General features: G+C 40.2%; 1 protein-coding gene across 1 annotated transcript in view; it reads right to left on the reverse strand.

The window, feature by feature from the left end:
* The window catches only part of LOC114647651 (suppressor of tumorigenicity 7 protein homolog), a 163,318-nt gene that overhangs the window by 89,697 nt on the left and 53,386 nt on the right, over positions 1 to 20,235 (reverse strand). The window contains exons 10-11 of the mRNA XM_051924430.1: positions 19,748 to 19,820; positions 14,320 to 14,422 (exon numbers count right to left, since the gene is read on the reverse strand). Of these exons, the coding sequence (XP_051780390.1) occupies positions 14,320 to 14,422; positions 19,748 to 19,820 (176 nt within the window). The remainder of the gene's footprint in view (positions 1 to 14,319; positions 14,423 to 19,747; positions 19,821 to 20,235) is intronic.

The following is a 20,235-nucleotide window of genomic DNA, read 5'->3' on the forward strand; positions in this document are numbered from 1 at the left end:
ATATATATATATATATATATATATATATATATATATATATATATATATATATATACATACATACATATATATCTATATCTATATATATCTATATATATCTATATCTATATATCTATATATATATCTATCTCTCTCTCTATATTATATATATATATATATATCCCCGCGAAGTACTGCTTTTAAATTTTTATGAAGAAGAAAAGCTTTTTAAATTGAGGGAAAATATCCCAATAGCAATTTGTTAAGGATCTGTTTTTTTGTGAAGCAGCCTTAATACAGCTTTTCCACTGTTTTATAAACGAACGCCATATAAGGTCTTCCTTTTTCCTTGCTTCGCCAAGGAAAGAGCCTTTTTATTAAATCCAAGGGTTCTTCGCTTTTTTTTTTTTTTTTGTTTGTTTATTACGATTGTTATAGTTCTGTTTGTATACGACGTTATCAGTTCAGCACTCAGGTTGTAATATGACCAAGCCATGCAAGTTTACTGTTAAGAATGCAACGTATAGTTGTACATGAGAAAAGCAATCTTGCCTCAAATCAATGGCAACCTTTTGTAGGTCTATGAACTTAATTTAAAGTTTAGGTTTACACGGTGCTTTCTTTCCGAAGTACCTGCACTCATGAATATGTCTGTATGCGTCAGTCGCTCAAATCCCCGCACTTCGCACCGGCGAAGTACTGCTTTTAAATTTTTATTAAGAAGAAAAGAAAACCTTTTTAAATTAAGTCTTAAAAAGAGGTGTAAAGATATTCACAATAAGCTACGCAAACCCACCAAGACATGCAATCGTTTAAATCAAGGCGCAAGTCGAAAAACACCATCCCATAATATTAGTTAACGATTAACACATTTCTATATGTATTGTATGATAATATGTTGCGCTTATTTATCTGGTGTACTGACATTTTTGCGCGTTTAAAGGCTGAAATCTAACGTGGTTTGTGCCCTTCAGAATGAAAAGAGTTTGCATTTACCTTTTTAATAAAAGGCGAGCTTTTAAGTCTGAGAAATCACCCCGTAAATGCACACGTTTAATTGCACATGTGTTAATATGTATGCTTACACAGTATTAAAAGACACTCAACAAGTACACAGTATTAAAAGACAGTCAACAATTAACGTCATTTACCTTCGTTCCCGCGTTTGACTTGTGCTGTAAATCTCTTCCTCGTTTTCAGTTCACGTGATTACGTAGGAGGCGTAATACGTGATTACGCGACACGTGACTCCGCCTCCTCCATTAGAGTATATGGACAAAAAACAGGTTCCAGTTATGACTATTACACGTAGAATTTCGAAATGAAACCTGCCTAACTTTTGTAAGTAAGCTGTAAGGAATGAGCCTGCCAAATTTCAGCCTTCTATCTACACGGGAAGTTGGAGAATTAGTGATGAGTGAGTCAGTCAAACAGGTTCCAGTTATGACCATTACGCGTAGAATTTCGAAATAAAACCTGCCTAACTTTTGTAAGTAAGCTGTAAGGAATGAGCCTGCCAAATTTCAGACTTCTACCTACACGGGAAGTTGGAGAATTAGTGATGAGTGAGTCAGTCAGTCAGTGAGTCAGTGAGGGCTTTGCCTTTTATTAGTATAGATGAAGCCTGAAGTCCAAATATCAAAGAAACACTTTCACAAAAGGTACAAAAAAAAAAAAAAAAAAAAAAGCTGCTGCCAAAAAAAGCCGCCTTAGTATGCGACATTGACACTCATGTAACTATGACTGCCTCCGTGGCGCAACAGTATCAGTTGCTGACTAGCAATCAGGAGGTCACGAGTTCGATCCTGCATGCCTCCCTTTTGAGAAGTGAACTGTTATTATTTTTACTGTTTTAGAATAAAAAGATACATTTGATTTCAGTCTGTAACAGCCGGTGTAACTTATGATATTTGCAAAGGTTAGGTTTATTTTTTTTTTTTTAATTCACTTTTCATTCTCTGTCGTGTTCAGGATCCTTCCCTACCACCCACCTCCCCCCACCTGACACTGCTGTTTTCACATAAAGACGCGCTATAGTTCTGCAGTGTATCACGATACATACGGCCGCGTGTTTTTTTTTCCCCCAGTATTGCCAGTCCCCCCACATGTTGCTGTATGCTGTTTCTTTTGTACTGCAGGACATGTAGAGGAAAGCATAGTAAAGAGTAGTAACTTCAGCGCTATATGCAATCATCAGACACTCCCCATCTGACACTGCTATTTTCACATAAAGACTCGCTATAGTTCTGCAGTGTACTTGTAACTGCATTGTCGTACCAATGCTTGCGAACTGAAGTGTCTGCATGCACTTTTCGTGGCATTACATGTGTATTTTTTGAGCATGCCCATGTAGCTGAAACACAGGAACATATGTTGATGTAAAAGTATAACAAAACAAGTGCACTTTTATTCAAGACTATAACCTAAGAAAAAAGAAAGCAATTTGCAGTAGGCGGTTGATATGACAGCTTGCGTGGTGCAATGCTAAGAACTGCTGATTTCCATTCCGTGCTATATAACTGTTAACATTTGAATCTGATGATTGCATATAGCGCTGTCTTATTCAGTGTGCGCAAGAACATGCAGGTGGCCAGATGCTGCATTCTACAACGCACATTTTAAAAAAAGAAGAGACAAATATATGTGACGTTTTCAAGAAATCATTTTATGACGTGAATAGTACCAATCAGAAAACATCGTCGAAGTAATACAATATTATTTGAAAACAAACAGCGTCAGGCTGGGTGTGAAGTTATACTGGCGCTGTTTGAGTCAGATCAGAAGCTGAATAAGCTGAACAAGCTCCTGTTCTGACTCTAAGTAAAAAGCATGAATTAACCAACAGAAATAACTGCGATCGACATTTTAAACTTAACGATTTACAGTGCATACCAATTTATAAATTTTATGTCCGTTTGAGGAAAAAAAAAACCACTTTCTCCAAAGCTGGGAATCGAACTCACATCTCTCTAGTACGGCAGGGTTGCTGTGCTTCAAGTCAGCAAATTTTAGCGTTAAGCCACGGAAAGTATTGTAACATCCTTGAACCTTTTGTGAAAGTGTATATTTGATGTTTGGACTTCAGGCTTCACACATTCTATAGTTTATGCCTACATTTTGTAACATTTATTACTAAAATATGAAAAAGTTTGTTTTAGCAATGTGTTTACACAGATTACTGTAGAAATGGAACACACATGAAATGCACGTATTTAAAATAGCGATCTACTATTTCCATTCTAAAACTCCAGCAGTTCAGTCACTCCCAGATAATCAAACAAGGCATGAGCTGGGAAAACTTAGTGAACGTTCTGCGACGGTGGGAGATGGAATAGCCGGCTACTATCTGCTCCTCTTAATCGGCACATTTAGAAGACAAAAGAGAGGTGAGAACGGTTTTAAGGTGGGCCGGATCTACGAGTTTTTTCGTTGACTCTGGTAATTCTAGTGTTAAGAACAGTTTTTACCACCAGGTCATTCGACTCCTCAACAGCAACACCTGAACACTTACATTACATCTACATTGCACTACTCACACACAAACTGTACCTGCACACACTCTGAATACTGACTGGAACATGCATCTGCACATCTAAAACATTATCTGTGCAATAACTGTCATTTGTACTTGCTGCTCATTCATCTGATATTGCTCTATAACTTCTTTTAAAACGTACACATTTTATTTTATATGGCTTGTCTACTTTTAACTTGTAATTTTTTTTCTTTTTAATTATTTTTTAGCTTTATTGGATCCAGGCTGAGTGACTTGCTTTTCTCGTCATACACATTTCATTGTTGTTGTTCATGTTGACCCTGTGTTAACCTATATATGACAAATAAACCTAAACCTAAATACATATGTGATGTAAAAGTGACAGGCAATGGGAAAAGACGTGAAATTACACATTTCAAAATCTTAAAACGACATTTGAGAAAGTGGCAGAGTTAGTGAAACAGACATTGTTAAAAGCTGCCGGTGGATTAAGCGGTAGTCTTTGTAGTGCTCTTGGCCGACAAGGAAGGCAAAATTGATAAGGAAACTTTTGACATGAAGATAAGGCTTCAGAAGGGGGTCTGCTACAAGTGAGTGGCTCTTACTGACAAAGGTGGGATTGAGACACATGAAATACATGAAGAACCTTTCAAAACAGCTCTTGGAAACTACTACTCAATCTCTTATTATCAAAAGCACATCCGATAATAAGTCCAGTTCACCATAGAACAATGGAAATAAATATAAATACTAAATCTTCATTGGGAAGAAACACTACTTTTCCCTGATAGCAACATGAATTAGACGATCTACAAGTCTCCAACTTAAAATCTGAACAATATATTCATATCTCTTTTCGCTGTTCCGTTATTCCACCGAGTAATAATTTCCGTTTGTTAGCAATAATGCGATCTTTACTATCAGTTTGTTGAGACTTTTGAATTTTAGTACTTTCATAATCTCTAACCTGCTCTGCATGTGTATCACGCCGACGTTTTGGATCCTCTTTACAATGTTCTACATTGTCTTCTACTCTTTGTCTTTTATTTCCAACCCCGCTTGGAGCAGAGAGCGCAGGAACTGTGTCTGACAACAGCATTTATACGACTGAAGTGATTGGACTGGTTATAAATGTTTGAGGGGAGGGCACGACAAAATCTCTTGGTAAAAAGTATCGTCTCTCGTGGGAGCTGAAATTATCTCCGAGAAAGTCTTGTCTCAGGATTTCCTTTTATAACATATACATACACATACACAAATATACATATACATATATAAATATATATACACATACATATACAGGTGCTGGTCATAAAATTAGAATATCATGACAAAGTTGATTTATTTCAGTAATTCCATTCAAAAAGTGAAACTTGTATATTAGATTCATTCATTACACACAGACTGACGTATTTCAAATGTTTATTTCTTTTAATGTTGATGATTATAACTGACAACTAATGAAAGTCCCAAATTCAGTATCTCGGAAAATTAGAATATTATGAAAAGGTTCAATATTGAAGACACCTGGTGCCACACTCTAATCAGCTAATTAACTCAAAACACCTGCAAAAGCCTTTAAATGGTCTCTCAGTCGAGTTCTGTAGGCTACACAATCATGGGGAAGACTGCTGACTTGACAGTTGTCCCAAAGACGACCATTGACACCTTGCACAAGGACGGCAAGACACAAAAGGTCATTGCTAAAGAGGCTGGCTGTTCACAGAGCTCTGAGTACCAGCAAATTAATAGAGAGGCGAAGGGAAGGACAAGATGTGGTAGAAAAAAGTGGACAAGCAATTGGCCATTGCGGTTACTGGCTTCCTTCCACCTGTGATAAGTTGTAATCCGTGTGATTAGTGAAGCTGTTCCTGGAGCATTCATTCCCTTGCTTGGTAGTGCAACAGACAGCAAACAACTGACTAAGGGTGGCAAGCCACTTTCAAAAGATCTCAGGGACAGAGTTGTGGGCGGACATAAGGCAGGAGATGGAGACAAAAAAATCTCAAAGGCTTCATCAATCCCAAGGAGCTCAGTAAAGTCCATAATAAAGACGTGTCAAGTGTCTGGTAATTCTAGGACCCTCCCTGGATCCAGCCGTCGCTCCAAACTGGATGGATGAGCAAGGAGGAAACTGGTAAGAGAGGCTACCAAGAGGTCAATGGCCACAATGAGGGAATTACAGGACTTGATGGCAAAGAGTGGTCATTGTGTACAGGTGACGACAATTTCACAAGCGCTCCACAATTGTGGCTTGTTCGGGAGAGTCGCACTTCTCAAGAAACGCCACATTAAGGCTCATTTGAGCTTTGCCAGAATGCACCTTGAAGATTCTGATGCCAAGTGGAAAAAAGGTCTTATGGTCAGATGAGACCAAAATCAAACTCTTTGGCATCAATACCAAACAGTACAGCAATGCAGCTCACCATCCACAACACACCATATCAATAGTAAAGCATTTGAGGGGACAGCATCCTGTTGTGGGGGGCCTGGGGGCTCTCGTTAAGGTAGAAGGAAAAATGGATGTTGCAAAATACCGTCAAATTCTTGAAGAAAACCTGCTACCCTCTGCCAGAAAGTTGAAGATGGGCAGAACGTTCACCTTTCAACATGACAACGACATGAAGCACACAGCAAAATCGACCACACAGTGGCTGAAGGAGAAAGAAGTGAATGTCCTGGTGTGGCCAGTCAGAGCCCAGACCTACATCACACTGAAAATCTGCGGAAAGATATGAAGATAACAGACCACCAACACTCATCATCCAATTTGACCGAGCTTGAACAGTTAAACTGTAAAGAAGAGTGGGGGGCAAATATTACTAATCTAGGTGGGCAAATCTGACAGAGAAGAATCTCAACAGACTCAAGGCTGTCATTAAAGGAAAAGGTGGGTCAACAAAATGATACTAAGGGGTGATCCTTTATTAATCTCAGTATTTCTTGTTTTTGATTTGTTATCATTTTTCTCAACTGTAGCTGTGATATCTTTCACTTGGATGTTATCAGTTGCATTGAGTAAGTAAAGCTAGGAAGAAATATTTGTGTTTTCATTTAAGGCTGCAAAGCAAAAAAAGGGGAATATTTCGAGGGGAGGGGGATTCTTTTCTATACCCCCTGTAGTTAAGACTGAATAAACACAGCAAAAAACAAGGGCAAATAACTTGAAGAAGCATGGAAAAGACAGCCTAGGGAACTCCATAAACTAAAACAGAGTGTAGGATGAGGGTGGACAGATTAAGTGCCATTGATCAATTCTGTTAATGAAAAACCCATTACTTTTATTATTTAGAAAACAAATGAAGCCAAAATACAGCAATAAGCAGAATAGGATACAGTACTTTCATTTAGAAAAGGTGTGGAAGAGGAGAAGGATCTCTTTATCTTTGTTATCATATGATTTGCAAAAAACAAAAAAACGTCAATACAAAGGAAGTGTGCTTGACTTTAACATATACAGTACTCTGTTTTAAGATCCCTAAGTTATTATATACCATAATAAAGAATGATACAGCTAAGACTGCTAATAAAACAAGGTACAGAACGCCGAATTAGAAGTGAAGAGCTCAAGTATTCACCACTACACTTTTTTTCCTGGTAGCATTGTGACATCTGCTGGACACATATGGGCTTCACAATAAACATAACATAAAAGTTTTGGACAAGAGATTGCTAATGAAAAAAAAAACTAGTCATTTGGAAAACTTATGAAGAGGTGATTTGAGGCAAAGAGGTGAAATAAAACCATTAACCATAGAAAAGCAGTTTAAAAATATAAAGAGTGTACTGTAAAGCAAAAATGATTTGATAAATGGCGTGAAACACCAACAGCCAACCTCAATTAACTCTTTCAGGGCTGATGTTGACTTTTGACGAAATTCAGGGGTAGAGGATGGTAATCAGCTGTAATCGACGACAAAAATAGCGTTATGATTTAGCTCAACTCTCTTTGCAAGAAGGAAAGTTAGCTTTGTTGATTTGACCTCGATTCCCTGCGCATGCATGAGTAGCGAACAGCAAACAACCTCTAAAATTTCATCGACATCTGACGAGAGTCCAAAGCGAATGCGCAAAGCAAAATACTCCATGGACGACATTTTGTGTATTATTATCGCCAAATTGGACTCTGACTTGCCAGACTTCAGTGTTGATTCAGTGAGATACCGGCTTCAGCTGATCTGTCCCCAGTTGATCGCCTGGGGGGACCGCCGCTTATGATGGCAAGAGGTACAAAACAGATTGAGTAGACTGGTACATGAAGACAGGCCAGGCAGCCAGCCCGCCATGCATTCCTATTGGCCACCATGCTGCCCCTACACAACCACCAGAGACGCTGAACAGCAGCCACAGCAACAGACATTTTATGTTGATTTACATGTGAAACCTTTGCTTTGTGTGCATTTCAGAAAACGGAGTTGCCTGCAAAAAATATTCAGCCCTCAAAGAGTTAAGAGGTAACCTGAGAAAATACAAGTCGGAAAAAAGAAGTCACTAAAAACAAAACTAGACATGGAAACCCTTTTTAAAAAAAATGTGTCCTATTGTCACTATCAGATATTTTAAATGTTTAATATTAACTTTCTGTAGCATAAATGGATATGTGAATAATGAAAAGTTATACAATCAAAGTTATATAGTATACAATTTATTTTATACTTTTTGAGGCTAATACTATGGAACAATTTAAAAAACTGCTAAAATTCCATTATTTTAAAATGGCTTTTTCATAGCTACATTTTAATTGTATCCCTATTAGTCTATATGGGCACTAGGGAATCCATTCCCGGGAATTCGGGAATCCCGCATGTCATTCCCAGGAATGACACAGTGCACGGGCATCTCACATGTGAACGGTTTTAGAACAAGCGACACTTGTTTTTAATAAAACTACTGTAATATGTTGACAACAATAAAAGACTAACCTTAATTACAAGCAGTTCATGCTGTCTTAGAAGTTCATGTATCTAGTTAGTTGCGGTAATAAGAGCGAAGAAAGCACAACATATCATCCAGGTGAGAGCGCACCTTCGTGCAGAGTACGCCAGCCACTGAGAAAGCACGCTCTGCCTCCACTGAAGTAGGCGGCACAGTCATCAGATACTGATACACTTGTTCTAAACAACGCCCATGCTTGCCGTTGCTCTGAAATACTGCCATTTCAGCTTTTACTGATGCATTCAGTTTCTTGTCATCATTCTGTGATGGCAAGTTTCTTGGCACAGACAGTGCGGATGAAACAGACTGACGCATTGCAATTTCAAGTTGCTGTTCAAAGCTGTCAACAGCACAGACATCAATGAACTCTGCCCCGTCCCGGCATTAATAAGCTGCAGAGTGCAGACACCTCCCAGTCCACTGTGCTCAGTCTTAGTGGGAGCCGAGAGACGGACTGCTGCTGGTCTGTTGTTGACTGAATTAATGAGCAACACACTACACCGTGGGCCAAAAAACCATGCCACTTAATTATTTTCAACTATAACTCTGTTATTTCTTGATCGATTTTTACATACTATATATGCGAGCTTGGCCGTTCCCATTCAGCCAGGAATTCCAGCAGTTTTACCGGGAGCCCAGGAATGGATTCCCTAATGGGCATTTAATTATCATTTCCTTCTGGGTTCTGCATTTCCCTACTAATCTGTCCTATCTCTGACGTCTTTTCCGGTTCTTCTGGGATATGGACATCTGCACCACCACCACCACCTGATCAAGGCACCACACTGACCCCTGCGTTTATGGATTGAATGGCGGGAGATATCCACAGGACCATCATCATCAAATTCTTCCATGTGAAGCCTGAAAATCATGAGGGCTGATTCAGATTATCTACGTTAGGTAGAATGCCTAGTAGGGGCTGGGTGATCTATTGGCCTTGGAGCCCTGTAGATTTTGTTTTTTTCTCCAAACTAACAGGAGTTTGTTTTCTGTCCTCCTGACCATCCAACTTTACCTTTTTCTTTGTTACATACTGCATAATGTTATTGCCTAATCTTGTATTTTTATGTTTCTTATATTAATGTCCTTTTTGTTTCACCATGTAAATTTACAGTGGAATGGTGAGGATGCAGTGAGTAGAGTTGGTGAAGGTGGATAAGTTTAAATACTTGGGATCAACAGTACAGAGTAATGGGGATTGTGGATGAGAGGTGAAGAAGAGAGTGCAGGCAGGGTGGAATGGGTGGAGAAGAGTGTCAGGAGTGATTTGTGACAGACAGTGAAAGGGAAGGTCTACAGGACAGAGCTGGAAGTGGCAGAGTTAAAGATGCTAAGATTTGCATCGGGTGTGACGAGGATGGACAGGATTAGAAATGAGGACATTAGAGGGTTACCTCAAGTTGGACGGTTGGGAGACAAAGTCAGAGAGGCAAGATTGCATTGGTTTGGACATGTGCAGAGAAGAGATGCTGAGTATATTGGGAGAAGGGTGCTAAGGATAGAGCTCCCAGGGAAGAGGAAGGCCTAAGAGAAGGTTTATGGATGTGGTGAGAGAGGACATGCAGGTGATAGGTGTAACAGAAAAAGATGATGAGGACAGAAAGATATGGAAGAAGATGATCCGCTGTGGCGACCCCTAACTGGAGCAGCCGAAAGAAGAAGAAGAAGTAAACCACTTTGAGCTAAAATGTTTGTATGAAAATGTGCCATGTGAGATCGGATGCACACAGATCATAGCATTTTATTACACAGTACTGTGCTCCCCGACCTTATCTGTGCCCCACACCCCTAGAAAGTGTTGGATCTATGTTTAAACATCCTGCAGAAGTCAGATTTCTAATTTTTTAAACCACAAATTGAAGCACATACAGTACTGCGAGTGAAGAAATTGAACTAAAAAAAATTAGCTTTCAACTCCATGAAAAAAAATAAAAAATTAACTGAGCAATTTACCTTTATAAATCTCAATAATCTTGTAAATGTGGCCCCCATGAAGCTTACACATTCAGTTGAAGATATGGGGCTTGGGGTATCCTAGGAAGTATCAGTCACCACAAGGAAATGACATATGATCAACGATGAGGGGTTTGGGGGGATTAGAGACCCCTATGAAGTAACGGGTACTAGCACACCGCTAAATAATGAAACACAGTCGACGAGCTTGTAGCTTGAGCTCCTGATAACACCTGCACTGCAGTTTGAAAACAGATTCACCACACAGTTAAATTTGCTGCACTACTGTCAGGACCACCAGCAGCAGAGATGAGCGGAGTGCAAGCAAATCTTATTATGGGATATATCATCTACTGTTAAATTCTGCTCTGTACTTCTAAAATTTATATTTTTTTTTTTTTTTATTTCTTACTATATTGAGAAATTGTTCTGTGTACTGTACTGTATTGTATTGACCCCCTTCTTTTGACACCCACTGCACGCCCAATCTACCTGGAAAGGGGTCTCTCTTTGAACTGCCTTTCCCAAGGTTTCTTCCATTTTTCCCTACTAGGTTTTTTTGGGAGTTTTTCCTTGTCTTCTTAGAGAGTCAAGGCTGGGGGGCTGTCAAGAGGCAGGGCCTGTTAAAGCCCATTGCGGCACTTCCTGTGTGATTTTGGGCTATACAAAAATAAACTGTATTGTATTGTATTGTATTGCAAGCAGCAGGTGTTGCATCCAATTCAGTCCCCTTTGTCCCCCAATGGTAAAAATGTCAATCAAACTTCAAAAGCAGTGACATTTCACGATCAGGGCTTGCACAGAAATCAATACTAGACCTCGCCTGTCACTATGGACCATTACAAAGTACAAATTCGCTTTTACATAGCCCCACCCACAGCAAGGAACCCACGAGTACGTGCATCCCTGCGACTCAATCGCAGGTGACAATTCTGCATAACGTTCTTGATTCTTTACATAACACAGAATAGAAGCCTTAACTAATACAGTCATATGAAAAAGTTTGGGAACCCCTCTCAGCCTGCATAATAATTGACTCTCCTTTCGATAAAAAAAGATAACAGTGGTATGTCTGTCATTTCCTAGGAACATCGGAGTACTGCGGTGTTTTCCGAACAAAGATTTTTAGTGAAGCAGTATTTAGTTCTATGAAATTAAATCAAATGAGAAAAACTAGCTGTGCACAAATGTGGGTCCCCTTGTCATTGTGCTGATTTGAATTCCTGTCACTGCTCAATGCTGATTACTTGGTGTGATGAGCTCGTTAAGCCTTGAACTTCATAGACAGGTGTGTCCATCATGAGATATAAAGGTATTTAAGGTGGTCAATTACAAGTTGTGCTTCCTTCCCTTTGACTCTCCTCTGAAGAGTGACAGCATGGGATCCTCAAAGCAACTCTCCAAAGATCTGAAAACAAAGATTGTTGAGTCTCCTGGTTTAGGGGAAGGCTACAAAAAGCCATCTCAGAGGTTTAAACTGTCAGTTCCAACTCTAAGGAATGGAATCAGGAAATGGAAGGCCACAGGCACAGTTGCTGTTAATCCCAGCAGGCCAAGAAAAATACAGGAGCGACATATGAGCAGGATTGTGAGAATGGTGACAGACAACCCACAGATCATCTCCAAAGACCTGCAAGAACATCTTGCTGCAGATGGTGTATCTGTACATCGTTCTGCAATTCAGTGCAATTTGCACAAAGAACATCTGAAAGGCAGGGTGATGAGAAAGAAGCCCTTTCTGCACTCACGCCACAAACAGAGTTGCTTGTTGTATGCCAATGCTCATTTACACAAGCTAGATTCATTTTGGAACAAAGTGCTTTGGACTGATGAGACAAAAAGGAGTTATTTTGTCAGAATAAAAAGCGCTTTGCATGGCGGAAGAAGAACACCGCATTCCAAGAAAAACACCTGCTACCTACTGTCACATTTGGTGGAGGTTCCATCATGCTGTGGGGCTGTGTGGCTAGTTCAGGGACTGGGGCCCTTCTTAAAGTCGAGGGTCAAATGATTTCAACCCAATATCAACAAATTCTTCAGGAGAATGTTCAAGCATCAGTCACAAAGCTGAAGTTACGCAGGGGTTGGATATTCCAACAAGACAATGACCCAAAACACAGTTGGAAATCTACAAAGGCATTCGTGCAGAGGGAGAAGTACAATGTTCTGGAATGGCCGTCACAATCCCCTGACTTGAATGTCATCGAATATCTATGGGATGATTTGAAGCAGGCTGTCCATCAAATTGAACTGAACTGGAGAGATTTTGTATGAAGAATGGCCAACAATACCTCCATCCAGAATCCAGACACTCATCAGAGGCGATAGGAGGACAGCGTCTAGAGGCTGTTATATTTGTAAAAGGAGGCTCAACTAAGTATTGATGTATCTCTGTTGGGGTGCCCACATTTATGCACCTTTCTAATTTTGTTATGATGCATATTGCATATTTTCTGTTAATCCAATAAACTTAATGTCACTGCTGAAATACTACTGTCTCCATAAGGCATGTCATATATTAAAAGGAAGTTTCTACTTTGAAAGCTCAGCCAATGAGAAACAAAAATGCAAAGAATTAAGTGGGGTTCCCAAACTTTTTCATATGACTGTAAAGGGTGTTACACTGCAAGACACCAATTGCATGATGATAAAGTCTGAAAACACACCTCACCCAATTTTGGAGACTTGTGATGCAGCCTTCCCTCTTTGTCGCACCCCCTGAAATGCCATCCGTGCCATGTCCGTATAGAGGTTAAAATAATCACATAAAAACAAAAATGAAACTTTATTTATAGGTTTCTGCTACTGGATTGTATTTTTCTGATTGCCCCCAGGAAAAGACTGGCATACTGTCCACCATGTTTGCTTCTTGCCTTAGTGCTGTTTCAATAATCACTGTCTCCCTGTGATCCTGAAGCGGACGGATAAAACGTACCCCACAGTACATGCAGGATTAAATGTATTTTCTATGTTATTGAACTTATGTTCAGTTCTTGTCTTTGATTGCTAGCTACTGTAGAAGGCATACAGGATGGAAAGGCATCCTAGCAGGAAGTCGGGAGGATCCCTTACTCGGACAGGAGGCCCCGAGAATACAGAAAGGCATCCCAACGAAGAGAGGGAAGGCGGTCGTACCCAGACAAGGCTGCCCTAGGGGATGGATGAGCTGAATGTGGTTCCAGTACCTTCCCAGGACTGGAGAAAAGGGAAGGACAGCGAAAGACTGTCTCAGATGGACATCTAGTTCCCCCAGGTACTAGATGATAGTAGCCCTCCATGACAGAGCCTATTTGGGAACCAGCAGGGAATGCTGGGAGATGTAGTCTGGTAATACAGCCCTGCTGGGGACCATAGGTGATGCAAGGGGGAGCCGTAGGAAGATGCGCTTCCCAATTTATGGGACTTCTGGCACCAGAACTTCTCCCAGGTCCTCAATAAATGGGGCCACACTCACTTACCCAAGCGAGTCAGAACTTAGAGGACGTGGAGCAACACTCGACTGGAGAAGGGCAGTGCAGAGGTGAAAGGAGAGGTGATTTGAGAGAATATCTGTGTAGAGGGAAGACCTGCATTTGTGCTTGTGCTACTTTTGTGGAGGTACGTTTTTGGAAATTAAAACCATCCGTTACTTGAACACGCGAGTTTGTGTGCGTTTGTGTTGGGGTTTGGGGTTCGCTGGACAGCCCGGTTCCATTACACTACGCGCATGTTTAACATTTCCTTCACTAGCTGTAATTAGATAGCCAGAGCGTGCACGTGCATAGTGTTACTACTGACACAAGTAGGCAATATTTTTGCAAAATAACATAATAATTATTGAGAAATACTTTTGTGACGTAAAATAATGCTTTTTTTTTTTTTTTGAGTGGCAGGTAGAAACGTCTGCACAACACAGTAACTGTCGAAAACTAATAAGTTACCACAGATCTGGATGAAGTTTGGCATAAAGAACCAACCTTTGGCACATGGGGGTTGAATTCCACTGCTCTGTGAATGGCTTCAACGGCCATCATTTCTGCAGTGCTAAGCCCTCGTCGGGATGCTGTCTCCGGAGAAAACCTACAACGTAAAAACAAAGATAGCACGGTCAAAAAGAGTTGCCAGATAAAGCTGTGGTTGGCACATCATTTGGTGAAAAGCCAACAGTGATTGCTATTTAGAACACAGACGGTAGCCCCCCTACCCTCTGCCCCCTTCAATAATTATTTCTGCATCACCTGGATTTGATTTTAACATTTCTTGAATATTTTTTGCCTTGTGTCCAAGTGCTGCTGTGTTGCACGCTGGCTCCCTGCGACCCTGAATTTGTTTAAGCGGGTTTAAGCATATTATGTGGCTTTGTAAATATTTATGATTTTAAATAACAACCAAAAAATGTTTATGTTCCAGGTTAGGAACCCAAAAACAATGAAGTTAACATATTCAGTGAAACAAGAGAGAGTTAAAAAATCTTTTTCTCTACAGAATATTTCAACTTTGACACCGCTCACTGCCAAAACTATAACCCCAGGGATAAGCTGAAAATAATTGACATTGATTTTAATATGCCACCTAGTGCATGTACAAATGAGTTCAGTGTAACGGTTGCCAATATATGTGAGATCCATCTTCTACATTCCACATCTGCTTGTGTTGTTATAAAGTTAACGAAGGGTGTACGTACTTACCTCATTTTGGGAATATTTGTGCAAATTAACTACAGTACAGCAACAACAGCTTCTCAGGACAGAAGTCCAGAGTTCAACAAAACAACTGATGAGGCCCATCCTTAAGCTGGTGGCACTACTCCTGGCCGGAGGGGTTGAAAAACTTGACTGTAGCTTATGAATCCTCCAGCCTTAAAGATGTCACTTTACATTACTAGGGATAGCACACGATAGCCAATTACATGAATCTGCGTAACCAGCAATGAAAAATAACTATTTGATAATTGTGATTTGTGAGGCAAATTATGTTAGCATATCGGGTCTAACTAAAGAAAGCAGAAGAAATAAATCTTTCCAGGCAGCTATAACAAATATAGCTGGGCTGTAAACGGAGGTTAGTGACTGAGACAGGTACACTGTGGTCAGATAGGGAAAGAGGTGCTATATTGGGCCTTAGAGAGCCTAATCGCATATGATCACAAATTGCTAACCGAATATGCCAAACACGTGGGTATATAAGATTTGTCAGAATATTTCGAAACTGAAAGAATGCCTCATGTGCTCTGCCAAAATGGAACTGCAGCAAATATATCGCTTCTGCATGTGAACTCTGATTTCACTGCACAAAAAAGATTTTGCTTCTTGAACACTGTTGGGTGTTTCTTATAGATTTTTGGGTGCGGATCACGAAAATCACATCAAAATTCACCCATCACGTACCGTTTCATGATTTTTTTCTTCTATTTGTATCCAAACATTTTCGCTTCCGTACGAGACTTATCAACAACGGTTTGTGCAGCCTGGGCATGTCCAGGTATGGAATCAGGGCAGGTTGGAAGCTGTTCTGTCGGAGTTGACATCCTGGGCAGGTCTGAACGAGCTTGATGCCGTCTCAGCATGCTATAAAGGTGGCTTGCATACACCAATCCTGCTCATTTGGTTAATATAGATAGTGTGTATGTATAGTATCAGTATAGTAAACTATAGTATCTGTAGCAATAGAACAGTAAGTAAGCTTGATGCTATAGACATTTTGGTGTCGGGCGATATGTCTCGTCAATATTGTAACAGCCACAATACATTCTGCTATATATGTGGCGAGTATACACTTGCGCCTCAGAGACGTTGGATGACTGCTCTTGTGAAGTTGTGATGTTATGAGTGAAAAGCAGTTTGAAGATCTGTTAGCTGGGCCAGAAAAAATTGCCTGGAAAGCCTTCAAAGATGTTGTTGACAATTTTCTGGGCAATTACAGAGCCCCAAACTACATTCAGCTAGTAGACAAACTTTTCAAAGCATACAAGACAATGAAGTCCAACATGTCACTCAAGATTCATTTCCTCCACTCACATTTAGACTTCTTCCCACCAAATCTCGGTGCTGTCAGTGATGAACACGGTGAAAGGTTTCACCAGGACATTGCTACGATGGAGAAACGATAACAGGGCAACTAGAATCCGTCAATGCTTGCTGATTACTGTTGGACACTGCAACACGATGCACCAGACATTAAATACAAAAGAAAATCAGGAGCAAAACACTTAATTCTGTTGACTTTAATAGCTTATGCGAAACATAAACGTGACTAAATACGTTATTGTCAGTAAACATATAAATGTCTCAGAGTTCCTACGTGATGCAGTAAAACCATAAGTATATTTGTGCATACCCAGTAGGTACCTGTCACAATCAGCAACAACTTTTCAGGAAGAAAGACTTTAAAAAAAATGTTGTGCAATGTTATTAGTGGGATGAGAGAAGTCACAAAATCAACCAGAATGTTCAAGCAAGTTCTAGAAAAAAAAAAAACAATCTTAATCTGTTAAATAGTTCTTGGATTTTAAATATTATATATTAGTGAAGTTTCAAAATAATGTGCAGTTAAAGTCTCAACAGCATTCTCAGCATTTCTGGAGCTTAGTAGAGCCAGATAACTAGAAGAATCTTCACCAAGCAGCTCTGAAAACATCTGCTTTGTTTGGGTCTCCATACCTCTGTGAATCTGATGTGAATGTCATGAAATCAAAATTCAGAACAAGACAGACAGACGAACATTTAAATGACTCCATGAGAGTGAACCTCAGTGGCTCCACTCCACCAGACACCTGCCTCTCTTGTGGAGTCATCTGACTAACTAAACAGCACATCACACATGCAACTGGACTTGTGAATAAAGTGACACAGTGACATGTGACAAAATGACAAATGTCAAGTCTGTGGATTTGGAATTGCATTGTTTTGTTCTGACAGCATTCATGTTTTAATTCAATAGTGTGAGATAGGACATGAGCACTAGGACATGCATACAGACATACAAAATGCACTTGCAGGTGAACTAAATATTTTTTTGTGATGTTTTAATGCAAAATGTGAGTTGTGGACACCGACGTTTTGTAAATGTTCAGTGTCACACACGTGCGCATGGGAGGCAGCTAAAGGACTTGAGTGAGGGCAATTCCGAATCAGACCGGATGTGGCAGAGTGCACCGATTCTTTTTCTCGCTTTCCTGCAGACAATCCACGGAAGAATCCACCTGGCCCTGTTGACGTCACTTCCGGGTCTGAGCCTATGAAGGAAGACCTTGTCGGCTCCGGCCCCTTTGATGTAATGTCCGGGCTCGAGCCTATGGCTGAAGACCCTGATGAGCCCGACCCATCTGACTTCACTTCCTGTCTTCCCCTTTAAAAGCCTCCACCTTTTCCCTATCCCCTCAGTTCTGTTTTGCACTCGGTTTTGTGCACATCAGTACTGTGTAAACATATTCACGACTTTGCAGCCAGGATACCAATTATACGGGTGGCTGCCCCAAACCTTGCTATGGCTCTGTGTGGAGTTTCTGACATTAGTCAGAACAAGCTTATTCAGTTTGTTTGGGTTGAAGTAAGCTATGAGAATAAAGGTGAGAAAACAGGAGTAGCTCTCAACCATTTTCATTTTGTAAAAGTAGCTCTCAGGGGAAAAAAGGTTGGAGACCCCTGATCTAGACAGTGTGATGAAACTATGTGATTTGGGGGATTCTTTTAGGGTCTACGTAATCTAATATATAAAGCACAGTCGATGTATGTATGTATGTGTGTATGTATGTTTGTCTGTCCGCCATACAAATCTGCACCAGGCGTCCAATCACCTTTGTGACAAGGAGGAGGTCATGGGGTATGTTTGGTTGGGAAAAACGTTCGTGGTGAAGCGCAGGGTACGTTTTCACCAACACAAAGTTCGGCACACATCCCCGTACTTATCATCGTCAAGATCACCGCATGTTGCAAGAGACGTTAACGGCGACGCCATCTAGCGGCACGTTTGGTCCCTGTGAATCATCTGAAGAAAGGGAAACCAGGCTGTCTGCCAACAGGAGAAGGCCTGCTGTTGCCAGAGTGGATGAAACATCCCAAGAAAGGGAAACCAGGCTATCATGCTACTTCGCAATCTTGATCCTCCAAAACTGTGCACTCGCCTTTGTGTCAAGACTCTCTATCCAAATATTATTGAAGCAAATATCCTAACAGGTTGTGCAAGACGTGAAGATGTTTTCATACCAAGAATACCGCTGATTCCAAATGATTTACCCTTTGATTTGAAACGGCTACAATTTCCTGTTCGTTTGGCTTTTGCTATGTCAATTAATAAGGCTCAAGGGCAATCACTGCAAGTTGCAGGCATCAATTCGGAAAATCCATGCTTTTCACACGGACAAGTCTACGTAGCATGTCCTACAGTGGGCAATCCTCAGAATTTGTTCATTTTCACACCCACAAGGGAAAACAAAAAATATAGTTTATCCAAAGGCTCTGGAATGATCACTTATATTACCTATTACAATAAAATGTGAATCACAAAACTGTTTGTTCTATTTCTATGTTGTGTTTCTTTCATTTGGGAAATTCACCGGTTATAGATTGCTAGTAAAGAGTATAAAGATGGAATTGGGTCACCCAAGAACCCTACCATGACAAAACAGTGTGGAAGGCAAATGTTTGGAACATGATCTGAAACCACCAGTGAGGACAGAATGATGCTAAAATGAAAATGGCGTGTCTGCATTAATGTGGACTTACCCTAAAACAAGAGGCAAGACATAGCACATGTGATATGCCTGAAAAAATTTAAGCTACAAACAGATGAGGGGCTATAAACTAAACCAGGGGTGGGCGACGTCGTTTCTAAAGGGCCACAGTGGCTGCAGGTTTTCATTCAAACCCAACTGCTTAATTAGAAACCAATCCTTGCCAATCTCAGACCTTATTTCATTTTTACAGCTTGTGATTGTGCAATTTATGGTTCTTATATTGCAATTTTTTTTTCTTTCCAAGGATATCATCCAAATGAGTTAAAGCCTAAAATGGATCATTTTCAGTCTGTCACATTTTACTCTTAAGTGTTTTATTAAGTCAAATAGTGCATGGTGAACACACAGAGGTGTAAATGGAAACAAGTTAGATGGAGAATTGCTGTCTCCTTTGTCATTTGCCTCTTATTGCTAACACGGAGCCATTAAAAGCAGTGAATGCAGTTGTTTAAAACTGAAATAAGCAATTGAGGGTGGGGAACTTTAACAAGCGAGACCACAAAAATGAAGCATCAATATGTCACTTGAGCAATAAGTGCTTCATTAGCGCTTCTCATTAAGAAACGGGGATGGCACAAAAACCTGCAGCCACCAGACGGTTCCCACCCCTGAAGTACACAGTAACAGGAATTAGACATTTACCAAAACCCCCAAGAATCCCTTAAACTTACTTGTCCGAGACAGCTCGTGCCTTAAGAAGTGCTGCAGTGTAACATATTGCAGCTGATTTGGGCAAACTGATATCTGAAAATGAAAAATAAAAAAGAACGTTGAGTAAACAGACCCTAACATATGAGGGGTGTTCATAAATTTATCTGCCTGAGCATTGTGAATTTGCATTAAAGATCTGAACTTGTTATACACAGAGAAAGAGAGAGGATGGCAAACACATCTAGAAGCATGACTATGAAGAAATCGGCATGTTGGGAGAATCGTTCTGTAATTACATTACTTGCAAAAGACGAGAAGAAGCCAAAGTAAACCCATAAGAGGTTGAATGTTGTGTATGGTGATAAAAACATTTATACTATTTGGTTAAAATCAATTTAAATGGGGTCGTGAGTCCACTGAAAATGACCCCCACATGGAGCATCCTGTGGTGTCATCTTCACAAGATGATCATGAAGATAGTTCTGTTAAAGTTATAACTTGGCACTAG

This window comes from Erpetoichthys calabaricus, chromosome 3 (genome assembly GCF_900747795.2).
Source record: "Erpetoichthys calabaricus chromosome 3, fErpCal1.3, whole genome shotgun sequence".
In the NCBI taxonomy this organism is placed as follows: domain Eukaryota; kingdom Metazoa; phylum Chordata; class Cladistia; order Polypteriformes; family Polypteridae; genus Erpetoichthys; species Erpetoichthys calabaricus.